We start from the raw sequence: 25,218 nt of genomic DNA, 5'->3' as shown, positions 1-25,218 counted from the left end.
TCAAATCACTTCAACCATTGTATTTTAATCCACTTATGTTGATTAACTGATCTTAAAATAGCATTATCCATCAATCTGATTTCAACATTTCCATTTCCTTAACCCATTCGATGCACCAAGCGTCTCGATGGGATGCAAAACCGTGTAAATAGCACCCGTACTTCGTCGGCAGCAGCTAATTGATCTCTCAGCTCTGGCTATACCCGCATATATTCTTATCGAACGTTTAGATTATTGTCGGTGTTTGTTGCCCGCCTCGCTGAATTTAGCTACTCGAAAATTGGCAAAATTCGCATTAGTTGCTCTCTCTCCCTCTCTCTCTCTCTGTGAATATATATTTATCTCTCAGGCTCTCCTCGTTTCAAAGCGCGCGCGGTACATAAATAATGGCGTGCCATAATCTCTAAAGGCAAAATATCGCATCATCCGGTCCGTTGCCAGAGCCAAAGCCAGAGCCAGAGTCAGCAGAGCGCCGACGACGAGAGTGCGCCAGTGAGCAGCAGCGGTCGTACCTCTACTATAATCTTCTGTGTGTGGCCCAGAATCGAGTCCTATCGCGAACGACCATCTCAGAGTAAGGATATCCTTCGCGCGGTGCGGTTCGTTTAGTACCCGGTGTCTCTCGCAGTGCACAAGGTGGAAATCTTAGCCCCCGAGCCTCTGGCGAAGCAGGTAAGATATCCTGCGACGCAGTGCCACAACGGCACACAGTGAAACAGTGGAAAAATGTGACGCATCGGCATTGAAAATAAAATGAAAACAGCTGCATTGAACAGCGAGCACAAGATTGTATCGCCATTTCAGTTCCTATCCTAAACGAAGAAAAATTTGTGATGAAAATCAATTTCTAGTGGTGACTGGTTTTAACTCGAACTGGTGCTCTCATCACGGGAAGAGGCGTTTTGATGCTAAAAAATCAGTTCATGCTGGGAGCTCGAGTGGAACATAAAAAAAAACGTTTAATGATCTGTGCAGTGAAAATGCGCAGCATCGCCTGCGGCAACCCTTCGAAGAAGGTGACAGTGGAAATGATTGTTTGATGGGTGAACTTCTCCGCTTCAAGCTGTGTCTGTTGTAGGTACTTGCCGCTAGCTACCGCTTAGTTACGCAGTTTTCCGGGCTCTTATCGCCATAGAAAACGTTTCTCACACGGACAGCAACTGTGGATGCTGGGCCAGCCGAACTGTCTGACGCACGTGTAGAATTGAGCCTGAGAGTTGGAAAAGTGAGCGAAAGGTACGCGAAAAATTTTCTCTTCACCTCCGCTGTGACGACTGACTGCCGTACACAACCAGTGAAAAGTGGATTTTTGTGTTTACAGACGCCAATATATTTTTCTCGTACTTGCAAATGACGCTACTGAACGTAGCGATTCAGCACAAGGTGACGATATTGCTGACGAAGACATTCGGTATGATGATGATAAGTTGCTTTTCATTAGCAACAATATACTAATGATTTCATAACCAACAGAAATTTGACTGTTTATTCAATGATTCCAACATTTTAGCACATAGTGAACTGAAAGGATTGCCGAGTAGAAAACTTACTTTGCAAACCAAGTCATTTGGAGAAAAGTTGCGGGGTATTTCTATTTAAAGATTCGTTTGTTTGAAGAATTATAGGATAACCTACTGCATACGCGGCAAATAATGGTATGCTAATTCAATGAGTGTCGAGAAGCCACTTGGCACATGTAAACATGTACCGCTGAATATAATTACACACGTAATGTAAGCTTGTTATACGACATGAAAGGTTTTTCTATGGTGAATGAGAGCAGCTCTTATGTTACACCTTCGGCTTTGAGAATTTTATCTTGAATACCGTATAATTTATTGTGTTCTCAACCTAAAACATGGTTCGCATTAATTGAGTTTGTATAGAATTCGAACAATTCCAAATGTTCGTTATCCTGGATAATATGTGAAACAGATAAGAAATATCAGAATTGCGACTTGAGTGGTCTCATATTGGTAAAATACACTGATGCTAGCGTTTTTTATAGAGCTTTTTCCATTGTAAATGTTGGCAAGATAAACCATATTGTTCGTCGGAACAAAGGATAACAGCTGGCAACGAAACTAATTCATTCATTATTCCTCATCCACTGCCGGATACAATGACGTTCGTAAAATGCAACAAAAAGAAAACTTCTTCTTTAACTTTAAGGTGAAATTAGGAGTCATCGATTCTGCGATTCTGTTCATGAAAATATATTCGCTGTGTTCATATTAGCAAGAAGAATGCAGTATTTACATTTTTATAAACAGAACCCCGCTTTTGGGCCCAAAAACTGCTATGCAAAACTGCAAAAAGCTAACTGCAAAAGTCTCTATGACATACACTTTTAGTAATAAAATAATCCGCAAATGATTGAAAATTTTGATCAAGTTGTTTGCAATAAATTTTCAGTTGGATCTTGGACGTTATTTATCGTTGATTAATGTTTCTTCGCATCAGACACTTCCTCCCTTTCCAAAATAGTTTACGTCATGATCGCGTATAGAGTCATATACGAGTGAATAAAAATGAAAAAAACCGGTTAAATCCACCTATTGGTGAAAGGAAAGTTTGTTAAACAATCTCATTTGTCATTTGAGTTAGAATTCGACAAGTCTTCGGAACATAATTCAACTCTTGTTAACGTTGTGTTAGATATTATCAATGCGTATTTAGTATAGTATGCATATGAGGGGGTTAGAAGGAAAGGGGTGTAAGTGACAAAATTGAAAAAATCGAGATAATGATACACTCAAAAAAATCGGCACGTCGCATCCACGTGAAAAATCATGTAAACTTCTGTACAGCAACTTACGTGAGCTTCATGTACTAGTTAATGAGAAAATTGATACAACTTACCGGGAACGCACGTAAACTGGTTGTTGGGCTTCGCTTGAAAGGAAAGGGGTGTAAGTGCATTATATGAGCAATTCCAACTCAACTAACAAAACGGTTTGTCTCGAATATTTTTTATTGAAATGAAATTTTGCTATGTTGGATGCCATGCAAGGATTCATTTTCCATGAAACATAATTATTTTCGTCTACCTTTTCAAAAGAGTGTATTTATTAAATCACATTTTTTTTTTCAAAATATCGTATCTCGAAAACTACTTATTTGTTAAAAATCACGTCAATGGAATAGTTGAAATTATGTATATTTTCAGAAAATAAGGCCATTACAAATATTTTAAAAAGTTTTTGTTCCTCCGATGTTGGGCCACTGAAAGGGGGGGGGGACGAAAAAAACAAAGAGAATTTTTTAATCAAGGAAAAAAAAATGGATTTTAGGCATTTTTATTTTAAGTTTAAATGTGAAAACCAAATCTATTCTTGCTTTTAATATATAAGTTGTTAATTACCATGCAAAAATCTACGAAAAAAAAACAAAAACGAAAAAAAATTTTTTTGGCCGATTTCGCTGTTTGAATTTCCATTTCTATTTCATGCTAGAAGCGTTAACTCAACTCGTACACCCATTTTTCAAGTTTTTTTGGGCTGTACAGCCCACAGACAATTGATTTAAAAAAAAAATTAACTCATATCGTACTAATTTTTTTTTGCCCCCCGATTTTTAAAGCCAATTTCCAAGGGAGGGGGGGTGACAAAAACTTTAAAATCATGTGCAATGGCCTAATACACTGAAAAAAAAAATTTGCAAAATCAAGACAAAAATCATAAAACTTGAATTATCGCAACACATGTCAAATTTTTTTATCGTGAAACGTGAATTATTGCAACATATGACAAATATTTTATGAAGTTTTCCTCCTTCCGGTGAGGGATCACTGAAGGGGGGGGGGGAGAAAAATAAACAAAGAGGTTTCTTTAATCAAGCAAAACACCGTTTTAGGGGTCACATACAGTTTAAATTCTAAATAAATCGACGTCTAACAAACTTTTCGTTTTCGAAAAAAGCATTAAGATCATAAGCTATAACCCAGGCAACAATGTGACTTTTATTATACTCTTATGGCGGTTTTAATGACCAATTTGGTCTTAAATGCCATCATAAAATTGTAATAAAACCCAAATTCTTACTTGATAAGGCAACTACAAAAAGGAGATATATAAAAATTCCGAACTATTTTCTAAATCATGTTAAAAATGCGAGTCACTTGAACAACATTTTCGAAGAGCGTAACATTCTAGAGAGTCAGTAGCGCAAGATACAGCACATACAAACATTTTACATGCTGGCGCCACGTAGTGAGGCAATTCTATACTATTTTCCATACTATCTACAAAGCTGCTATTCTGGTTACTTCTATCATAATATATAACATATACGCATTACGCTAGCGCCAACCGATGAGAAAATTCTGAACTATTTTCCATACCATCTTGAAGGTGATAGTCAATTGAGTAAATTTCTCGAAGATCACTACTTTCTAAGTAATCAGTAGCGTAAGTAACAGCCCGTACAGTAATATTACCTATACGGTAACGTCACGTAGTGAGACAATTTTACACTATTTTCTATACCATCTGCAAGGCTGCTATTACTCGAAAAACTTTCCCTAAGAAAATAATATCTTATGTCGCACGGATTATGAGCTATAGCAAATAAAACGAGGCAGCATATACACTAGCGCCGCACGTTGAGAATATTCACTATTTTCAGTGCCATCTTCGAGATGACAGTCATTTGAACAAACTTTCCCAAGACTGCAACTTTCTAAATAGTCAGTAGCGTAAGATACAGCCTAACGGGTGGCAATTAAAATTTTGGAATTTTTTCGCCCTTATGCTCAACTACAAACGAGCTCAGAGAGATGAGAGTATGTACGTGTTAGCTCTCTTTCTCCTCTTTTTGTTAATATTTTTTTTTGTTTATACTTGCCCAGTTTTGCTAAAAATGGCGTCGAAACAAGAAGCATTCCGGGAGCGCGTTGTACATTTCAACGAACTGCAACAGAAATCTCGGCAAAAAGGATACGGTACAACATTTATAAAGCAAATATGTTGCGGCTTCGACTGTTTACCATATCCTAAGATGCTCAACAACTATTCGCAAGCAAGGTAGTGGAAGATCAGTCAAACTTATGGACGCAGAAGGACATCGTTCTCTTTCTCATTTGTTCAACAACAAGCCGTCTGGGTTGACTATCAATTAAGATGCACCAGACGAATGTTTGAAGAAAATGTTGATCCCATTTCTACAAAAACATCATGCAGATGGACAATACGTGTTTTGGTCGGATAGAGCATTATCGCAGTACTCCAAAAAAAACACAATCCTTCCTGAATACCCAAAGAATCGAAGATTTCTTTGAGATTTTGAGTTCTTTGGTGTACAAAAATAAGGCTTATACAAATTTGAAAAAAAGTTTATGTCCTGGTCTCAAAATATTGTTGAAGGGGGGGCAAGAAAAAAATAATAATATTAATCCTTCAATAACCAAACAAAAGAGAAGAAACCAGCGTTTATTTTTCCATATTTATTAAAATTTTAATACAAATATTTTGTACAGTAGTTAAATTTTAGTTCAACCCTTTCAAACTTCAAAAATGTTCGACCCAAGCACATCCTGTAAGTAAACATCCTGGTAGAGATGAAGCAGTTTGATAATAGTGGAGTGCCACAGGATCACCTTAGAGAGCCACAAACGTATAACTTGATCTTAATTTTGTTTTGAACCTCCGTATCACTCGGTTAGTTACCTTGCTTTTTTAATAATCGAAATCCGTGTTACTTACTAGTTCAGAACTCGGTAACCACGACATAGTATCGTAATCTAACCATAGTGTGAAAATGGCAGTTTAGGTCCCTGTCACTTTATTACTTGGAACACTTATGCTGTGCTATCGACATGTTTTAAGAAAACAAATCTCTGAAGCTATTCACGTTTCTTGGTCAACCTTTTAGTCATGAATATCAGCCCGAGCAAAGTTTTAGAGCAAATTTAAAACAAAATTTGATATCTTGATGTAACGGATTTTGAATACTCGGTGTGATTTCATTTTGGTCGACTTAGCGGTTAAAATATCAAAAATGATTGCAAAAATTCCAAGCCGTGAAATTAAATTGAATACTACTTTTGTTATCAAAAATATCAAACGGAATACTTATCTTGCTGTTACACAATATTAATAGGAAAGCAGAATTAGTTGTCATTTTACTATTATATCATCATCATTTTGCTATCATCATATAATTTGAACCAACCATTTAACTAAAAAAAAAATTATATGAAAATAGATTAATTTAAATATTGAAGGTTCATTTACATCATAAATAGAATCTGTCAACAAATTTTCTTTCAATAAAAATGAAAACAAAATGATAGTAAAGTTTGATACATCATAAGTGCCATTTTGAGTTGGTAACAAAACATGTTTTCTAGTTGATATCAACAGCAGAATATGTAATAATTTTGATATACTTTTGTTGTCAATCCTTGCTCGGAAGGCCTCTCCTTTGTCTATTAAGGATGCACACCGTTTCGAAAATTTCAAGTTTCGAACAGTTCAGTGATATCCTGCATGCTGCATGCATCCAATGAATGGTAAAAACTGTATCGTTGAGTACCTCCAAAATTACGGTAGTTACTTGGACATTACGGAGTAAAACGACCAATTTTGAGCCCCGAAAACCCGAAAAATTGTATTTCTATTTTTATCTTATCTAGTACCTTTGAGGGAAAAAATAATCCCACTGCAATTCAAAAATCGGAATATCTCCGTCAAAAGCGGTACCAAATTTCACTAATATATTGTTTAATTGATTGTTGCCTCCATCTAATTCTTTTAAAACATGGTAAATTAAAATGGAATCAAGCCGAAAGTCTGATTGCAAGCACACCAATTTTCGACGTCGGGAACTTAAAGATTAAGCACAATAGTTGCCTATGACTTGCAGCAGAATCAGAAAGCTTAGTTGGTGAAAAAAAGTTGATGGAGACTAACGAGATAACTATAACTTTGCACATATTGTATAATTTAGAGATGTAAACTCATTGAACTGTGAAAAAAATCCGCTTGTCACTAAAAAATCCAATATAATATGACACTTTATTTTTTTGCCCCTTCACATTTCGAAAATTTTCAAAGGGGGGGGTGACATAAACTTTTTTTCAAATTTGTATCAGCCTAACTGGAGAGCCACGAATTGCAAACAGTTGATTGGTAGAATCAAGAGATGCATTCGTAAAGTTGACATGAAGGCCGTACAACGCTCATGTTTCGACGTCAAACGAAAGCTTCGCCGAACAGCCGATTACGGATTGTTTTCAAATGTACACTAATTTTTTTTCAACAATGGATAATGTATCTTCAATTTTGGTAAATCAGATCTTCGTCAAGTATCTTTGTCTTTTTTTGACAGCTTGAGAAAAAAATTCCAAAATTTTAGTTGCTACCCGTTATACAAAAATATTACATATCCACTAGCGCCACCTAGCGAGAAAATCCTGAACTACTACCGCATACCCGCTAACCTATCTTTCAATGAAGATGATGGTAATATGAATCCAATGCACTTGCACGCTTTTGACGTAGGACTACGTCTTTGTTTAAAAAAATAATAATTGTGTAGGCAATAATTGTGTAATGGAATATCAGCACCCACGCGGGGCCTGACAAAACTGCTGGTTTATCCTAAATCTTATCCTACTGTGGTGCGAGTGATTAAAAAGTACAAGGAAACACTCACGATTACCCGTAAAATGCAAATGGGGTGAAACGCTTATTCGTCAACTGCAAAATCAAGGCTAATCGCTACATCTCGGATTATGATTTGGTGAGGAAACTGAATATTTACCGCTATATTGTGCAGCGAATCCGTGAGGAATGCAAATGTTACCGAGCAAGAAAAAACCCAGCTGAAGCCTCTAATAACAAACAGTGACCAGAATCCGAGTTCGTACGCTATACAACCAGGTAGGGGGAAGTCGTCTATGCTCGGACAGTTTAGGTTTTTAAGATAAAATACAAAAAATACCGGCTTTATTACTTCTATTTACACTTTAATGTAGAGAGAAACAATATTATAAGCAAAAAAATATAATATAACAAAATTTGCGCTGCAAGATTGATTTTGAAAGTAGATAGTATTTTGAGTACAAATTAGCTCAAATCGAAAACTGTCTTCTATGCTCGGACATGATAAACTGATCTATTACTACTAGCATCAATAGAAGAAAAAATCCTAGAACTATTTGAAACTCCAGCACAGACCTTGTGACTCCAGTCCTGGCAGGTTTGCTGTATAAGTTGAATAAAGTTCTATTCACATAAATTTTTTGTTGAGGGTGCTGGTAATATGGAATGCATGCAAAAATGTACGTGGCATTGTCCATTTTCAAAGCATATCGATAGGTTGACATTTTTGCTAATGTTTTACTGCAATTTTTTCTGATTTTTTCTACGTTTTGCATTGCTTAACTAGTTGTATTTTAAATAGGAATCAAAGATATAGCAATTTTAGATGAAGTAAGTATATTTTGCTGATTACTTTACTGTCCGGTCATAGAGGACAGGTTGGCGAATGAAATTTACTCGAATCTCTTTGTTTTAATGGTTAAACCGTTTGACAGTTCTCATTTGTTTACCTTTTGAAACAAAGACGTCATAATTGGGACACCATAAAATTTTGCAATTTACTATTGTTCCATGCTTTCCGAAAATTTTTATCAATCTTTGTTTTTGAGAAATCTTAGTGTCCGGCCACAGAGGCTATCCGGCCATAGATGACTTCCCCCTACTGGCGAAACACGACGGATATGTGTCTTGCTCATCAATGAAACTTATGCGAAAACCGATGTCTACCAAATCCCGGGAGTCAAATTCTACAGGCTCCAGCTAGTGGCAAGGTTCTTAGCTATTTTTTTAAAATATTATCAACTAGGAGTAAATAAATATATATTTTGCATTCTGTTATAAACTAGCCCAAGTAGCGCACTTTTGTCACTTCTGGTTGCTGAAACCTATTTATAACTGAAATCAGTCATTAATCGGTTACCGCAACTAGTTGATAACAACTGTGCTAGTAAAGAGGCTAAATGCGTTTAATCGGTGTTAGATTCAGTATTAATATAGTGCAATACAGTATATACAGGCTAGAATTTAATTGAAAAAACAAAATGAACGACGAAAGCCATTCCACAATACTAGAACAGTAGGCAATCAACAGGAAAAACTAGTCAGCCCCATTAAATCTATCCTGTTTGTAAGCAGAGTTTGGCAAACACGCTGTGCTATCCTGCTAATAAATTAACCGGTATCAACAAGACTGTCTCGGTATCCTGGTTGTAATTTATTGCAAAATAATAACTGGTTTCTTCTTGATACAATTTGCATAACTAGATATAAAGTTAGCATTACGGAGGGTGTTTTTCTTGTCATCGGATTGAAGGATGTGGTGTACAATATAAACCTGAATGAATGAATGAAAGTTCGTTTTGTGTTTCCAACCGTCATCCCTAATTCTGAAGGATAATATGGTTTGTACGGCCGTACTTTTGCAATGAAAAAAAATCTTTAAGGAGGGAAATTTCAAATTGTGCCGTGGGAACCCGCAATATTATGAAATTTTGTACACGGGTATAATTTATGTATGGATATACAAACGTAAAAATATTTTTGAAATGTATGGTCTTCGTTTATTTAAAAAAAATGTCACTCTCGTACCAAATTTCTATGTTCCAATAAACCACTGAAAACTTTCAAACCATATTTTTAGATTCGTTTAAAACTATGGGTCTTTTGGTCCTAAAAATGGGTAACTTTTTGTGCATATTTAAGTATCGAAAGTTTAGTTTCGTTTTTTTTATTGTTTTACAACTCATCTGACTTAAAGTCTACATGAACTTTCCCTTTCGAAAGGCAAACCATGGGAACATTTTTCATTTTTTTCAACTTTTGATCTATCTCTAATTGCTTTGGGTGAACTTAAAGTAATATCCATTTCTCCCAAAATGCTGCAAATAAATTTTTGTGACTTTACATGCAATTTGAACAGGTTTATTTTTTATTTTTTTGCAATCCACATAATGCTTTATATTAATCTAATTCGTTAGTACCTGATGACGACATTACGTTGTAACGTCGTGTGAAGTTTAATTATATCGTTTCCCTTCTTTACTCAATATGTACATACTTGCAATATATTGTTATGCTAAACAAATAAATAATAATAATAATTATTGCATCTTTTAGTACCCTTAGGTCACGTGCCGTAGGGAAAAACAAGCAGTAAAAACAATAAAATGGCAACAGTTACTGTAGTACCATCAATTTCGCGGCGCCTGTTAACGGTGGCCCTGAAACTTCGCTTATTTCGTGAGAAACAATTTAGCATCAGGTTGTTCGCCGGAGCCGCCGCGGCGTACGATGATTGTAAACATGAACAAAGTACAACCACTGCTGCTGAGGGAAGCTTAGCCTAGCTATCATAAACTGCTAATGAATATATTCTCAGGTGCATTCGACTTCTGGAAAAATGATGCCACAACTTAATTTATCGCTGTATGTTTAAATCCATGTCCGGGTGGTACATAGATCTTGAAGGTCAATAAGACGCCACGCTGGCTGGGAGCGCAAAAATTCGGCGAGGCGCGAGCGATCGTGCAAGAACGAACGTTTACGAGGTACTCAACTTGCCAGTAAGGTGTGATTTGATAGCATATCGTTGCTCGAGCAACAAATCTACCCTCCCTAAATGTGTTTTCCGATGGCTAGGTACCTATATTACATGGCGGGGGTTTTAGTCGAACTCGCGCTCAAAATATGTTCGCATAAATGCTAAAGCTTGAACCTTGCTCATTTGCATAAGCAGTCACGAGATGTAGTTTTCCTCAATACTCCCAGCAACTTTCCCTAATGGGATATTGAAATTAAGTTGAAAAAAACATTTTCAAGTGCTACACGCGAGCTGTTCTTTGAAATATTATTTATTTTTCAGTAAAAATTGTTAATAAAATAACAATGAGTGGTACAACTGGCACTACAAATCCCCCGAGCCCCTTGTAATAAACTTACTGAAGGTTCGGATTAACTCCTGAAATGGCTTAATATTTGGAACAACCCCAGTATACCACCATGACGTACTGGATCCAAAAGTAGAATAAGACTTCCAAATCAGAGCAATTTCGCTAGGCACTCAACAGCTTAATGTTGGTATATGGAAAGACTCGCTCACGGTCGGTCTCTGATACCTACACCTACCTAACCTAGCCGAGGGAGGTTTGCATTGCAATGTTAATATCACGGCGAAAGATTTAAAATTAGAACACAAACGGACCGTACAGGCGTGCATGGATGTAAGCCGACCGTGCGGTTTCTGACAGTTTTCTATGCCCAACATGTGCCGACGACGACGACGATAGGACATGATGGTGTGGCCTACAGCCGGCAGGATTATGTCATACAACGATGCACAGTGCACTGGTGCAGCAGACAGCGCCGACAGGCTGCACTGCTTGGGGAGACGTGTTTTTTGCACCTTTTTCACATTCTCAGGTTTTTTTTTCTGCTGTCACGACCTCCCGGGTGGACCGGGTCAAGTGGATTCGATGTGATTTTCTGTTTGCTGGTCATGTCCCCATGCGTTACTAAGCTGAAACCAACTTAAATTGAATGTAATAATATTTAATTTTCCATACGGCAACTGTTGAGATTGCACACTTGCCTTAGCTCACCCGCGAGCAGCGAGTGAGCAATGACGACGAAGTAATAAAGTTCCGCCTTGCGCTATACTTCCGGTTTTGTCAGGCGCTGCGTTTGACACCCAAACCGCGCCGGAAGTTATTTGCTAGAGTATCACCGACATCTTTTCCTAGCATCATTGCAGACGGAACTCAAAAAAAAAAATGCTTGGTATGATGACTGTGGCTCCATTTTTGCCAATTTCCTGCGGTGCTTTCCTAATATCCTGCGTCTTGTTGAACTACTATAAACGTAACGATCTGCTGATAGTCGTCGTATGTGGTTGACGATGTTTAACCTTCATTCGTACGTTTACTCCTTTTTTTACAGCAATGTTACAGCACCATGAAATCATCCGCCAACGAATCCGACTGGGAACCCCTGCTCGAAACGGACGGCAGAAGTTCGAAGCGACTGCAGCAGTCCGCTGGCGAAACGGCGACACCCACCTGTACCGCCAATAGGCGGGAAACAAAAGGCTCACACCAGGATAAATGCGGACGCATCCGGCTGACGATACTGGTGGTGCTCGTGTTTATCACCTTCTACCTGTCGCTGTCCACAATCGACATACGGCCGATGGTGCACCAGATGGTGGTCACCATACCGGACGATGACGAAGATCTTCCAGGACCAAGAGGTGAGTGAACGCGGATTGTGTGCCATAATCCTTGCGCTGTGATATATGGGCTTGGAATAGCATGCTAGAGTAACACGGTATGTCCTTTACCACCAGAAATTTACCCCCAAATCTAAATAAGCTCGGCTTGGTTGCAATTCCATTGTAAAGTATAACGGTTACACAAAAAGCTATGGGTGTCTTCTACAGTTTGGTGATCTGAAATTTAACTGTTACAATCGCAGTTCGATAGTTACCCTTCGAAAAAGATATGCTTTAAAAGGCGCAAGTTGATCAGAAAGCAATCAGGATTTAAAACTCTACTAATAAAAGTTATAAAAGCTGCGATTCAGCATTTCTGAAAAGCACCATGCGTTTCCATTGTATCATTGTATATCAGTTTATTCAAAAGGTGCGATCTTACTGTTACTTACACTTACGCATCTACAATCGTTACGGAAATTTCCATAATCTAATCTAATCTACTCTTATACTAACGCAGCCAATTCTTGAAAGCATCCTGGAAAATGACGATTACATGAATCTGTCATTTTTCAAGCCAAGCCAAGCCAAAAATATATTAGGGTAAGGAACGAGTTAAGCAGTGTTACCTATTTTAATCAGTTGAACATAAATGATCCGAAAATGCACTTTTTTATTCATATTTTCAAAATCTTTTGATAGGATCATCTTCACAAATCACTTAACCATACATTTGATTCACACAAACACAATTTACTGGGTTTCCGACAAGAAATATGATGAATTAAAAATTGTTGTCCAAAAACGTACATTTTTCAGCTGCTCTTCAGCAATCGCCACCTCGCTACTAACGAATTCATCAAATTTTCAGCACTGATTACAACCACTCTGAAAGTCAAGCACTCAATTGTCACATACCATATTATTCAGCCTCTTTTTTCTATTATCTAAGGCTTTGTTACTAGCCAAAAGTTTTATTATTTTCTAACAAAACTGAAAACAAATTCTGAATTGACGGAACCTGTTCACCACTAGCAGCAGCTGCAGCACAACTGATGAACTATCGTGTTACCAAGACACTGTTTCGGTTCTGGAAATAAGAATTTTAAGTTTGAAATTACCTGAAACCTCTTATGGTGAAAACGTGGTTCAATACTTTCAAGAAAAATGTATGTTCATAATTAATTTTTCTTTATTAAAAACAACACAAAAGACAGCTTTTTCAATAATTTTCCAAGATTTTCTCAGTGATTTAATAAAGCAACGATGTGTTTCAATGTTATTTTCTTTGACAACATTGTTCTGATCGTTTGTACTCGGATCGTTTGTACTGCTATATGTTTACCTCTTTTGTTCTCCCACCATCCTTATGAACAGCGAGTGAGACGTCAAACTCGCAGTTTCCCATAAGAACACCAGAGAATAAAAGAGACGACGAATACCGTTTGCCGAACGGTGCGGTGAGTGTATGCCCCGCTAAACAATTTAGACAGATGGCATTTTACGCATCTATGCCGATACGCTATGCCGATTACGCATCAGATGCCGATTAGTAGGTCGCGGATAGGAACGCGAACTTACTGAGTAGGGGGAAAAGTTCGAGGGATTTTTTAAGGGGACGTAAAAAAATTCAGATTTCAGGATTGCTTAAAATAGCACCTTGCAGGTGAAAATGGGTTCGGTGTGTTCAAAATTAGCTCCGCCGCTCCAACTTTTAAAGCGAAAAATCAAAAGTTTAGCTCAACAATAGTGTCTTCCAATGGTAACAGCTTGAAGAACTAAAGATAGCAAGAAGATTGGTATGCTGATATCCCCCACTTAGTCAACCAATCGCTTGTAATAAGGTAAAACAATCAGTGACCCGCTTAGACTGGTTAAAACTAGTTCTTTACCCTAGTTGATTGCTCGATTTTACCTGGGATCCCTTTGTCTCCCAGTCACTTGTACATCTATTATTGTCACGGAAATTCTCATAAGTAAGAAACAAAACTCTTTTTCCTCATTTGGACGTCCCCCCGTGTGTCTTACAGACAGCCACTTGGATATCAGTTTTCTGATCGGAAATCCCCATAATGAAAGAGAAATAAAACCTTTTTCCTTATTTAAACCATCCCTCTTGTCAATGGCCACCCCTTCTCTTCAAACCCCTTTGTCGTCTCATGGTCACATACAAAGTCCTTGCTTCTTGGACCTTAGGTACCACCCATCCTAACATACATTCACTTTTATATAATTAGAAGCTTTGGATTCCCGATTCAAATTTGATTCGGATTTAGATTCAAGCCAGCGTCACGAAAGAATGAAAGATTTTGAACGCTAATAGCTCTTTCAATTTAGACCGGCTTTTGGTGGTTCACATACCATTCGATTAATAAAAGATGCAGCAATTTTATGGCTTTCTTGAAAAGATTGTTTTCCAATCGCTAAGTAGTGAAAATTAACGAAAACTTTCAAGCTAAAATTTTCCGTGTGTGTTAACCTTGCTTCCCAGGCACGGACTGCCATTAAAAACATCAAGCTTGTGATTAGTGCTGCTGCTTCAAGACTAGGAAGCAAATAACCTTGCCAGTGGTTGCGTAGTCCCCCCGTGTTGACATGTAAAGACTATTGTAATGACATAAAAAGGAAAGCAGAGCCCTTATCGTCATTTATTTGCTACTCAACTTCCGAGCTGATAACTGCAACTTTTTTCTTCGATTTAAATCATGTTTTTTGCTTGCTACAAAGCACAGTAAAGCCTAGGTGCTGCATTCCGATTTGAAAACTTGACATTCTGTTCTTATACGACAGAGTTCGCAGCCAGGTCCACAGGACAATTGCAGTATTAGTTATCGCTTTTGGCTCGTGAAGTTAAGGAAAACGTTCATTTTGAGTCCTGCAATAATCGCCAAGAACCATATATTCCTGTAAAATGCAACCAACATAAGCTAAGTATAAAAAACTAATTTTTAAAGAATTTCCAAGGAAAATTCTCTATAGCTCTGCACTCGATAGAGATAAAAATGTTGTTTCTTTAGCAAAGTTATTTGCCTCTATATTTTCCATAACTTTGCCAAAGAAACCATGTGTCTATCTACTGACTCAAAAAATGGACGTGTATCGAGCCTTTAGCCAACGCGAAACCCATAAAACGTATGCTTGCCGTACTCTTATTTGGGTGGTTGGGAACAAGCGAAGCCCATACAAGTTTATAGTACTCGACTTAAGCTTTAAGATGAAGTGCTGATTTCATAAATCCACTTACCCCATTTTACCCCATAGGCTCGTGAAGCTACACGCTGCGTAGTCTGTCGATAAAGAAAGGTCAAGTTCTCAACAGGACGTTTACACCAACGGTTTTGCTTTTTAGACACTAGTCCCTCGCTTGTCAGTTCTCTCTCGCTGATCAGCTCCATTCCTTTTGTTCAACAGCCAGCAATACATTTGTGTACTCCCCGAAAATCACTTAAATCTTTTAAAAGAGCAAAAAAAAAGTAAAACCGAAACCAAAAAGTTTCATATTGGCACCTCACCCACTATTGGGGACCACCCTCCTCGCTTTTTTTCGGACCTCACTCGAGGTTGGCCTATTTCCAAAATGTCAAGCTTTGTCTAATTGAACCTGCATCCGTAGTCCTACGTGAGCCCCTCGATCGTGCCCCTGAGCACAGACCTTTATACTTTTTACTAAAAAAATAGAAAAAATTGAGCCCTTTCCAAAAATTAGTTTAGACCAATTTTAGAAAAATCAGTTGCTAATTTACATGAACTCTTTACACACGCAAAAAAAAGCAAATCCTCGGGCTTAAACGTCTTTCTAAGGATTGACCCTTCTTTATCGACAGACTTCACGACCGGCTGTTAGAGTACGGGGCTAGAACAAAAATCCTACTGACTATCTAGCAGCCTGGGGCAAGTGGATTTATGAAATCAGTGCCTCACCGTAAAGCATAGGTCAAGTACTATAAACTTGTATAAGTGCCGCTTGTTCTCAAGTACCCATATGAGAGTACGAGAACTTTATAAACTGTCAATGCAAAAAACAGTGGATTATCTTAAAGAACAAACATTACTAGCAATATTTACTTTTCCAAAATTTAAGGAATTCTTCATCAAGCTTACATGTCCCAAGTAACAGTTCTTAAGCCCCTTGGTTTTACTTTAGCTTTATAAAGGTTTTATTGCAGCCTTAATCATCAACTCTGGTTTTATTGTGGTATTGCGCAATACCAAGAGGATACGAGTCCAATCCAAACACACTTACAGCTAGTGTTTGGATTACAGCTAGAAAACCATAAGACCATAATAGCTAAATAGCTAAAAACTACAATAAAACTGTTAATAATGCAAATTTATTGTGGTTGCTTATATTACCACGTTAAAACTTGTTGGCCGCACCACGTCTCTTATAAACTTATTATAAGTGTGGCGTAGCAATACAAAATTGATCTTATCGTGGTTGCTTGTCAAACCGCAAGAAATCTGTTAGTTTTATAGAGCTATTATGACGGTAACAACCTGACTAAACAGTTTTTTGCTGCTATTTTATGAAGAATACTAAAGTTCAACACCAAAATCATTTTTTTTATGCGGGGCCATTGCCATATTATTTTGTAGTATTTTGCTTTAGCTCGCAAACAAAAATTTATCAAAGCAAAGTGTTTTGTAGAAAGAAAGTTATTATCAATCGGTTTATCTGTCATAGAAAGTAACTAAAATGATTTTGCTAGAATTTGACATTGACTAACCGAATATATTTATTTTGTTAAAACAACCAGTTTTCGAAAATTACAAAATTTCAGTGGCGTGTTGATTTTAGCCACCTATCATATCCATGTGCACGTTAAAATTTAATACGCTTATGCTGCAAACGAACTAAGACTGCTCAAAATTCTGTTCTATTATTTATTCTAAGGGATATTTTATTATGGTCGCTGTAAACCAAATCGTTCAGAATGATCTGACAATAAAACTTTAATTTTTCTGGTCACGGATCTATTTTCAAGTTAACAAAGCTTGCGAACTGATTTAGCTTTCACTAGAACGAAAAACAAGAAGCTTTATTAAATTATGGCGGTAGCTGTCAAGCAGCGAAAGCTTAATCGGCTTTATTGTTACTTTCAGCAGAACGTGTTACGACTACTTGAGCTTATAACCTGATTCTTATAGAGGTTATGAAAACATTCTGAGGAGTTTTACAGTGGTCATCAGAAAGTTCTGGTTGAGCTCATAGTTTTATTAGCGGTTTTATGAAATTGGTCATGAAAACCACTATACGAACGCAATAAAACTTGAAATTGTTACTTGAGAGGGGACGGTAGATGAAAGTGAGGTGGTGATAGTATCCAAACAGAACGAAACAAGGCGTGAAGGGGAAACCCAAAACATGCTTTAAAAAGGTTTGCATATTTGTTTACTTTCCTGAAAATTTCCCGCACATGCTAGCAAGAATACTTAAGAAATCTTTTAATTTTAATCAAACAAACGAGTTATTAACAGTGATATTTCATTTATATGTAAATTTTTTTATTTGAATATTTGAATTTCATTGAAATGTCATTCCTTCTACCAATAGTTATACTTTCTTTGATGGAAACACAATAAGAGACAGAGAGAAGAAACATGCGACGAGATTAGGTCTCTATATAATGATCTTTTCTTAGAGCTAAAAACAAATCGTCTAAAAATTAGTTGCAAATACATGCTGAATTATATCATTTACTTAAATAAACATCATCTTAGAATAAATTCTGTTATACTGAGAGGGTTCATCGGCCGCTGAAACCAGCTCAGTCTAACACCAATATTTACTTTAACGCGAACAATACATAATCAAATTTACCTAGCGATAACATGTGAAAATATTCGTTCTGAATTCTGATTGCTTTCTGCGGACACAAAAATTTAAAATAAAGATAAATAAACCAATAAAGTCGCAATTGTGACGATCGAGACTGCTTCCTCTTGAGGCACACGGCGAGAACTTGTAAATTTCGCAAATGTTCTGTCTATTTATTCGCACCTCCTATTTCTGTGTTTCTTTAACCTATTCTCATTTGAAACTAACCTTCCACGGCTATTCACAAATCTCCGCAAAAAAAAACAAGACCGACACTTTATATTCGATTGGTTTTAATGTTTTCAATGTGTTTCTTTTCGTTCCCACGTTTGCTTCCCGAAATTTCTATCAAAATACCAATAAACTCTCATCGATCCGAACCCCAAAAACCCGGTACCAAACATTGCACATGCTCTGTACTGCACGCTGATTTTGTTTTCTGTACGTGTTCATTCGAACCAACAACCAAAACGCGAATGTAATAAAACAATTGAAAAATGCTCGGCGCTAATCCCGCGCGCTCCGAAGGCTCAGCCTTGCCAAATGTAGTATTAAAACCCACAACCAACCAAATCATTCCCGTTATTCCACGCACGTCGTCGTCGTCGTCGTCGTCTTCGACCAAACGCACGGTGCAACCGGAAACCGACCATTCCAACGACATCGACACCCACAACAACCAAACGAGCGTAGTGCCAAAAGGATTCCTAGTTTGGGGACCAGGATGTAAGATGTTGGACCTAGATCCGCTGGCGCATGATGTCATGCGATTGTTCCACAAGGAGCGCTTCGTGCCATGTTCACCGAAGCAACCACTCACATCGATCGAGCAGACGTTCGAAAACGACACGGTAGTGCTACGATTTCACCGGGATCTCGTTGCCGTTCATCTGCCACACTATATGAAATACATCGAATGCTGCTACCAAAGCATCGAAAGAGCCGGAACCAACGAAAAGGCTGATAAGGACTATAAGTAAGTTACTTTCCGGTATTATTTGAAGCTACAGAAATTGTAATGTTTTGCCTCTTCCCAGGTTAGGCGAATGTAAATATTTTTCCGAGGACGTTCAAATACCCCCGAACGTAACCAGCGGCGTAATGGTCCGCTGCAAGGGCAGTATAGCGGCCAACAGCAAAACGCGCAAATCGGTGTACACGAATGCACACGCGTTCATTCGCCCGAAGGCGGCCGTGCAGCAGCGGCTGGATCGCTTCCGCCAGAACTACCAGCAGCGTCCACTCAGTGTCCTGATGGTGGGCATCGACAGCATCTCGCGGCTGAACCTGATCCGAGCGATGCCGCACACGGCGCAGCATCTCTACGATACGGGTTGGTTCGAGCTGAAAGGATACAACAAGGTAAGGTTCAAAGGTTTTTTCCAATTCAGGTATTTTGAGCTTCTGGGACGTAAAACTTTAAATAACTTTTCAAGATAAAACATCAAGGTGGCAAGTAAAATTATAAAATTGCAGTGCTAAATATTCCAAAGTGAAGGTTCCGTTATCCAGTTGCTTACCTTAATGATACTTAGTTTGCTTTCCATTTTAAAGCAATGTACACAAAGTCAATGTAAGTCCTCAAATAGTTTGGGTCATTCTATTCCCAGTCTAATGGAATTTAAACCGTCGTGGCAGATATCTGCCACCTTTCCCTTTCTAGTTATCGTATAAAACTCTTACCCAGGAAGTTATTTGAAGTCTGCTTTGATGTAGGTCTCGATGTCCATTACCAAACAATCAAAGTTTGTTGCCGTCGTCGTGTACAGCTTACGGGATCGTGTTCTGTTTGTTTATTGTTTTGATTTAGAGTAACTAGTTTCTTAAAAATCGACGGTTCGAATTTTGAGGTTTCGGAAAAGGTTAGGGTTTTGTTGGAAATTCCTGGCCAATCTTTTTGTCGTCGCTATGGCTTCCGACTTTTTGATTTACTCCGATCTAGGCTTCAACTTCTCTCATCGTCTCTTTTCAACATCTATGTAGACTTTTCATTGTTTTTTTATTGTCTTTTTCAGCATTTTGTTGTCGCTTCTTTGATGTTTTTCGGTGTCCTTTCATCGTATTTTTTGCCGTCTTTTGTCTTTTTTCATTGTTTTTTCGCCTACTTGTCATTACTTTTTTTATCATCTTTCCATTGCCCTTTCGTCACCTCTTCATAGTCTTTTAGCTATCTTTTCGTCGCATATTCCTTGTTTTAAAACGTATATTTTTCGCATTTTTCATCGCTTGTTGTCCTTTTTATAAACTTTTTGAATGCTGTTATGACTTCTTTTCGTCGTCATTACGTCGTCTTTTCGTCAGTTTTTATCATCTTTTTCTTTATATTTGTACTAGCTGACCCGACAAACTTCGTATTGCCACAAATTAACCTGTGTTGTATATAAATCATGAATCTCGGATAATCTTTGTCACTATCTCGAGTTTTGCAAGCCCCCCAGTGGGCGGCGCTTCCGACGGCGGGTCACCGGCAACACTCGCGACCGGCTCGTGCTGAATGATCTAGTGTTACTATAGATAGTTTTTGTGGTCTTGTTATTGATTAATGTTTTATGGAAGAGTCTCGAATTTCTCGAGTTGGATTAGTTTTTGAGTTTCGCAAAAATTTCTGTTTTATTTGTATGAGAGTCCATATCCCCCTACCTCAGGGGTGAGAGGTCTCTAACTATCATAAAATAAATTCAAGACTCAAAAGTCTCCTACATGCTAAATTTGGTTCCATTTGCTTGATTAGTACTCAAATTATAAGGAAATTTGTATTTCATTTGTATGGGAGCCCACCCTCTTAAAAGGGAAAGGGGTCGTAATACACCACAGAAAAAAAATTCTGCCATCTAAAACTCTCACATGCCAAATTTGGTTCCATTTGCTTGATTAGTTCTAAAGTTATGAGCAAATTTGTATTTCGTTTGAATGGGAGCCCCCCCCCCCCTCCTAAAAAGGTAAGAAGTCCTAATTCATAATGGGAAAAATGGTTGCCTCCAAAAACACCCACATGCCAAATATGGTTCCATTTGCTTGATTAGTTCTCGAATTATGAGGAAATTTGTATTTCATTTGTGTAGAAGCCCCCCCTCTTGAAGTGTGGAAGGATCCTAATTCACCGTAGAAAATATTTTTGCCTCCAAAAACCTCCACATGCCGAATTTGGTTCTATTTGCTTGATTAGTTCTCGAGTTATGGGGAAATTTGTATTTCATTTGTATTGGAGCCCCACCTCCTAATGTGGGAAGAGGTCCTAATTCATCACAGAAAAAATTCTTGCCTCCAAAAACACCTACACGCCAAATTTGGTTCCATTTGCTGAATTAGTTCTCGAGTTATGAGGAAATTTGTATTTCGCTTGTATAGGACCCCCCCTCCTAAAGTGGGGAGGGGTCCCAATTCATCATTGAAAAAAAAATTGTCTCCAAAAACACACATATGCCAAATTTGGTTCAATTCGCTTGATTAGTTCTCGAGTTATGAGGAAATTTGTATTTCATTTGTACAGGAGCCCCTCCTTTTAAAGTGGGGAGGGGTCCTAATTCACCATAGAAAATTTTCTTGCTCTCGAAAACCTTCACATGCCAAATTTGGTTGCATTTGCTTGATTAGTTCTCGAGTTATGAGGAAATGTGTATGGAAGCCCCCCCTCTTAAAGGGGAGAGGAGTTATAATTCCTCTTATAAAGAGGGGAGGGGTCTCAATTCACCATAGAATAAATTCTTGTCACCAAAAAAAACACCCACATGCCAAATGTTGTTCTATTTGCTTGATTAGTTCTCGAGTTAGGAGGAAATTTGTATTTCATTTGTACAGGAGCCCCCCCTCTTAGAGTGGGGAGGGGTCCTAATTCACCGTAGAAAATTTTCCTGCCCTCGAAAACCTTCACATGCCAAATTTGGTTCCATTTGCTTGATTAGTTCTCGAGTTATGAGGAAATTTGTATGCCCCCCCTCTTAAAGGGGAGAGGAGTTACAATTCCCCTTATAAAGAGGGAGGGGTCTCAATTTACCATAGAATAAATTCTTGTCACCGAAAACACCCACATGCCAAATTTGGTTCTATTTGCTTGATTAGTTCTCGAGTTATGAGGAAATTTGTATTTCATTTGTATAGGAGCCCCCCCTCCTAAAATGGGGAGAGGTTCTTATTCATCATAGAAAAAATTCTTGCCTCCAAAAACACCTACATGCCAAATTTGGTTCCATTTGCTGGATTAGCTCTCGAGTTATAAGGAAATTTGTATTTCGTTTGTATAGGAGCCCCCCCCCCCCACTTAAAGTGGGGAGGGGTCCCAATTCATCATAGAAAAAAATTTTGTCTCCAAAAACACACACATGCCAAATTTGGTTCCATTTGCTTGATTAGTTCTCGAGTTATGAGGAAATTGGTATTTCATTTGTACAGGAGCCCCCCTTCTTAAAGTGAGGAGGGGTCCTAATTCAACATAGAAACCTCTGCCACTCTCCGCTTTCCGTTTGTACTCCGCCAAAAATAGTCCGCAATACCTTTCGTTCCTAATGCGGCAAGTGCACGTGTGTCCTCCGTAAGCAAAGTTACTGTCTCGTAGTAGTTCGTAGAAGTCTACCGATCTGATTAGCGTTTTGTACATCACCAGCTTTGTGCGGCGGCGTATGCTCCTTGATCGAAGCATCTTACGAAGGGAAAAGTAGGCCCGAATACCAGCTTGAGTGCGTCGTTGGATCTCCTTACTCGTATTATTGTCGACGGTGACCAGAGATCCCAAATATACGAACTCATCAACCACTTCCAGTTCATCGCCGTCAATAATCACTGTCCGTGGGAGGCAAACGTTGCCTTTTCTGGAGCCTCTTCCTACCATATATTTGGTTTTCGACGCATTAATTTCTAACCCTATCCTACTAGCCTCCGTTTTTAGTCTGGCGTAGATTGCCTCCGCCGTTCCAACTCCCATGGTTTCTAGTAATGATGTCGAGGTCGTCTGCGAAGGCTAGGAGAAGGCTGAATATTGTTCCTCTCGATGTTCGCTCACCGGATCATACCTTCAACAGTGATAATGAATAACATACAGGACAGTTCATCCCCTTGCCGCACCCCTCTGTGCGATTCGAAAGGACTCGAGAATGTCCTCGAAACGCGCAATCGAAAGCACATCACTCGCTCTAGAGTAGCTTTGATCAGCCGCGTCAGTTTGTCCGGGAAACCGATTAACAATCTGAAACCTATTCTGCTTGAATGCCTTTTTTCTTAAATTAGGGAGTAGATCAGTCTTCTAATACCTAAAGTCTCGCTAATGCCTAACTTCTCACTTATTGCTCTTCATCCGCAGATTGACGACAACACGTACCCGAACCTGATGGCGATTCTGACCGGATTCAACAGCAGCCTGGCGTACGGGATTTGCAATCCACGGCAGGTCGGCCAGTTGGAAACGTGCCCGTTCATGTGGAATTACTTCGCCGACAGTGGCTACGTAACGGCGTACGCCGAGGACGAAGCCAGCATTAACACGTTTAACTATCACAAATTCGGCTTCGTAAAGCAACCCACTGATTACTATCTGAGACCAATCGCGCTAGCCGCAGAGAAGTATCTAACCAAGAAAACGAAGAATTCGTTGACATTCTGTCTGGGCTATCAAAACTATGCCGATTTTATCTATCAGTACGCACTGGATTTCGCTTCATTCTACAAGGAGGAGCCTAATTTTGGACTGTTCTGGACCAATACGTTTAGCCATAACGATATCAGTGATCCGTCCTGCATGGACGCACGAATGAAGTACTACATTGAGGAATTGGAAAACAGAGGAATTTTAAACAATAGCATGGTCGTGTTTTTCAGCGACCACGGGCTCCGCTTCGGTGCCGTTCGATCTCTATTAACCGGTTGGCTCGAAGAAAGACTGCCTTTTATTTTTATCTGGTTGCCAGAGTGGTTCAAAGAACAACACCCGGAAATTGTACAAGCTTTGAAGATTAACCGAAACAGGTTGACGAATCCATATGACTTGCACGTGACACTAAAGCACGTGCTGGAATTGTCCGAACGAATCGATAATCTACCGGCACCGGTCAGTTGTGCCAACTGCCAGAGTCTCTTTCAGGAAATGCCCTGGAATAGATCCTGCGAAGAGACGTCCATTGCTTCGCACTGGTGCACCTGTGCAGCGTTCGAGGAGATTGACAAAAAGTCGAAAATCGTACGAGCTGCGGTCGACTTCGTCATCGATTCCATCAATCAAGATCTATTGGAGCATCAGAAAAATCTGACGAAAAAATTGTGTGCCAAGATGCAGCTTAAGTCGATCTCGCTAGCCAAGCTGGCGAAGTACCCGAACGCGGAGGTGCCCCACAACGATTATCTGCTGATATTCGATGGTAAACCGGGCAGTGGAAAGTTCGAGTCCACGGTGCGGCACTACACCAAGCGGGACGCGTTCGAGGTAACCGGATCGATCAGCCGGCTGAATGAATACGCTAGTCAAAGTGAATGTATGCATGTTGATTATTTGCGCAAGTATTGCTACTGCTTGCGACGGAAGGGAGGTTAGACTTCTGGGTAACTTGACTAACAGATGAATAATGTGACAATAAGTTTAAAGTCGTTTACTAGTTTAGTGAATTGCGTACTCTGCAGGTTGAAACCGGCCCCCCTTTTTACTCTTGCTTAGGATCTGTGTACATCTCAGCTGAAAAATTTCTTAGCAGTAGAATCATAGTTTTTTACATCGTTTAAAACATTTCATTTTCCATCCAACCATCCAAGTTGATAGCCAAAATTTGTACCTTACTATATTTCCCTTCAAAACATATTACAAAATAACATCGTTATGGAAACAAAATCAAAATCGCTGTAAATGTACATTAGAACACGTAGAAACAAAGAATAGCTTTGCATATAGAAAATATAAACTCCAAACAAAAGTTAGCCTGAAGAAGTAAAAAATCAACGGCTTTTTCCTACCAGTGAAAGGAATCTCGAACCATTTTTTCCTTAGATGAAAGTATTTTCTTTATTTACTCTGAGAGAGAAGACATTACCTTTTAGCGGTTAGACTCGAAAGATAGCTATTTTTATTACTGTTAGACTTATTGAAGGATCATAAATACTTAAGGAATTATCCGTTCCAATTCGTCGTCCTGTTTTATTCCAACATCCGAACGACTATCACAATTGTTTGCTTC

At 38.6% G+C, this 25,218-nt stretch overlaps 1 protein-coding gene across 5 annotated transcripts; it reads left to right on the top strand.

Moving 5' to 3' along the window:
- Window positions 1-445: 445 nt before the first annotated feature.
- On the top strand, window positions 446-25,156 carry LOC128733946 (uncharacterized). 5 transcript variants are annotated; one of them, XM_053827849.1, is made up of 6 exons: window positions 446-1,016; window positions 1,079-1,236; window positions 11,979-12,288; window positions 18,596-19,043; window positions 19,105-19,429; window positions 23,361-25,156. In XM_053827849.1, the coding sequence occupies exons 3-6, from the start codon at window positions 11,994-11,996 to the stop codon at window positions 24,582-24,584; spliced, it is 2,292 nt and encodes a 763-aa protein (XP_053683824.1). In that variant the 5' UTR covers window positions 446-1,016; window positions 1,079-1,236; window positions 11,979-11,993; the 3' UTR covers window positions 24,585-25,156. The 5 variants fall into 5 exon arrangements, with proteins under 5 accessions (XP_053683824.1, XP_053683823.1, XP_053683822.1 ...); XM_053827848.1 differs by lacking the exon at window positions 1,079-1,236 and having other exon boundaries at window positions 446-672; XM_053827847.1 differs by having other exon boundaries at window positions 446-1,236.
- The last annotated feature ends 62 nt before the right edge of the window (window positions 25,157-25,218 follow it).

Source organism: Sabethes cyaneus, chromosome 2, assembly GCF_943734655.1.
Source record: "Sabethes cyaneus chromosome 2, idSabCyanKW18_F2, whole genome shotgun sequence".
NCBI classification, from domain to species: domain Eukaryota; kingdom Metazoa; phylum Arthropoda; class Insecta; order Diptera; family Culicidae; genus Sabethes; species Sabethes cyaneus.
The sequence above is the reverse complement of the archived record's forward strand: the minus strand, read 5'-3'. Positions and strand labels throughout refer to the sequence as shown.

What these genes read in the sequence shown, in the direction of transcription:
- LOC128733946 (XM_053827848.1), top strand. Translation starts at nt 11,994, where the DNA reads ATGAAATCATCCGCCAACGAATCCGACTGGGAACCCCTGCTCGAAACG. An exon ending in AAGGCTGATAAGGACTATAA is followed by an intron (nt 19,044 to 19,104) that starts GTAAGTTACTTT and finishes GCCTCTTCCCAG; the next exon opens with GTTAGGCGAATGTAAATATT. An exon ending in AGCTGAAAGGATACAACAAG is followed by an intron (nt 19,430 to 23,360) that starts GTAAGGTTCAAA and finishes CTTCATCCGCAG; the next exon opens with ATTGACGACAACACGTACCC.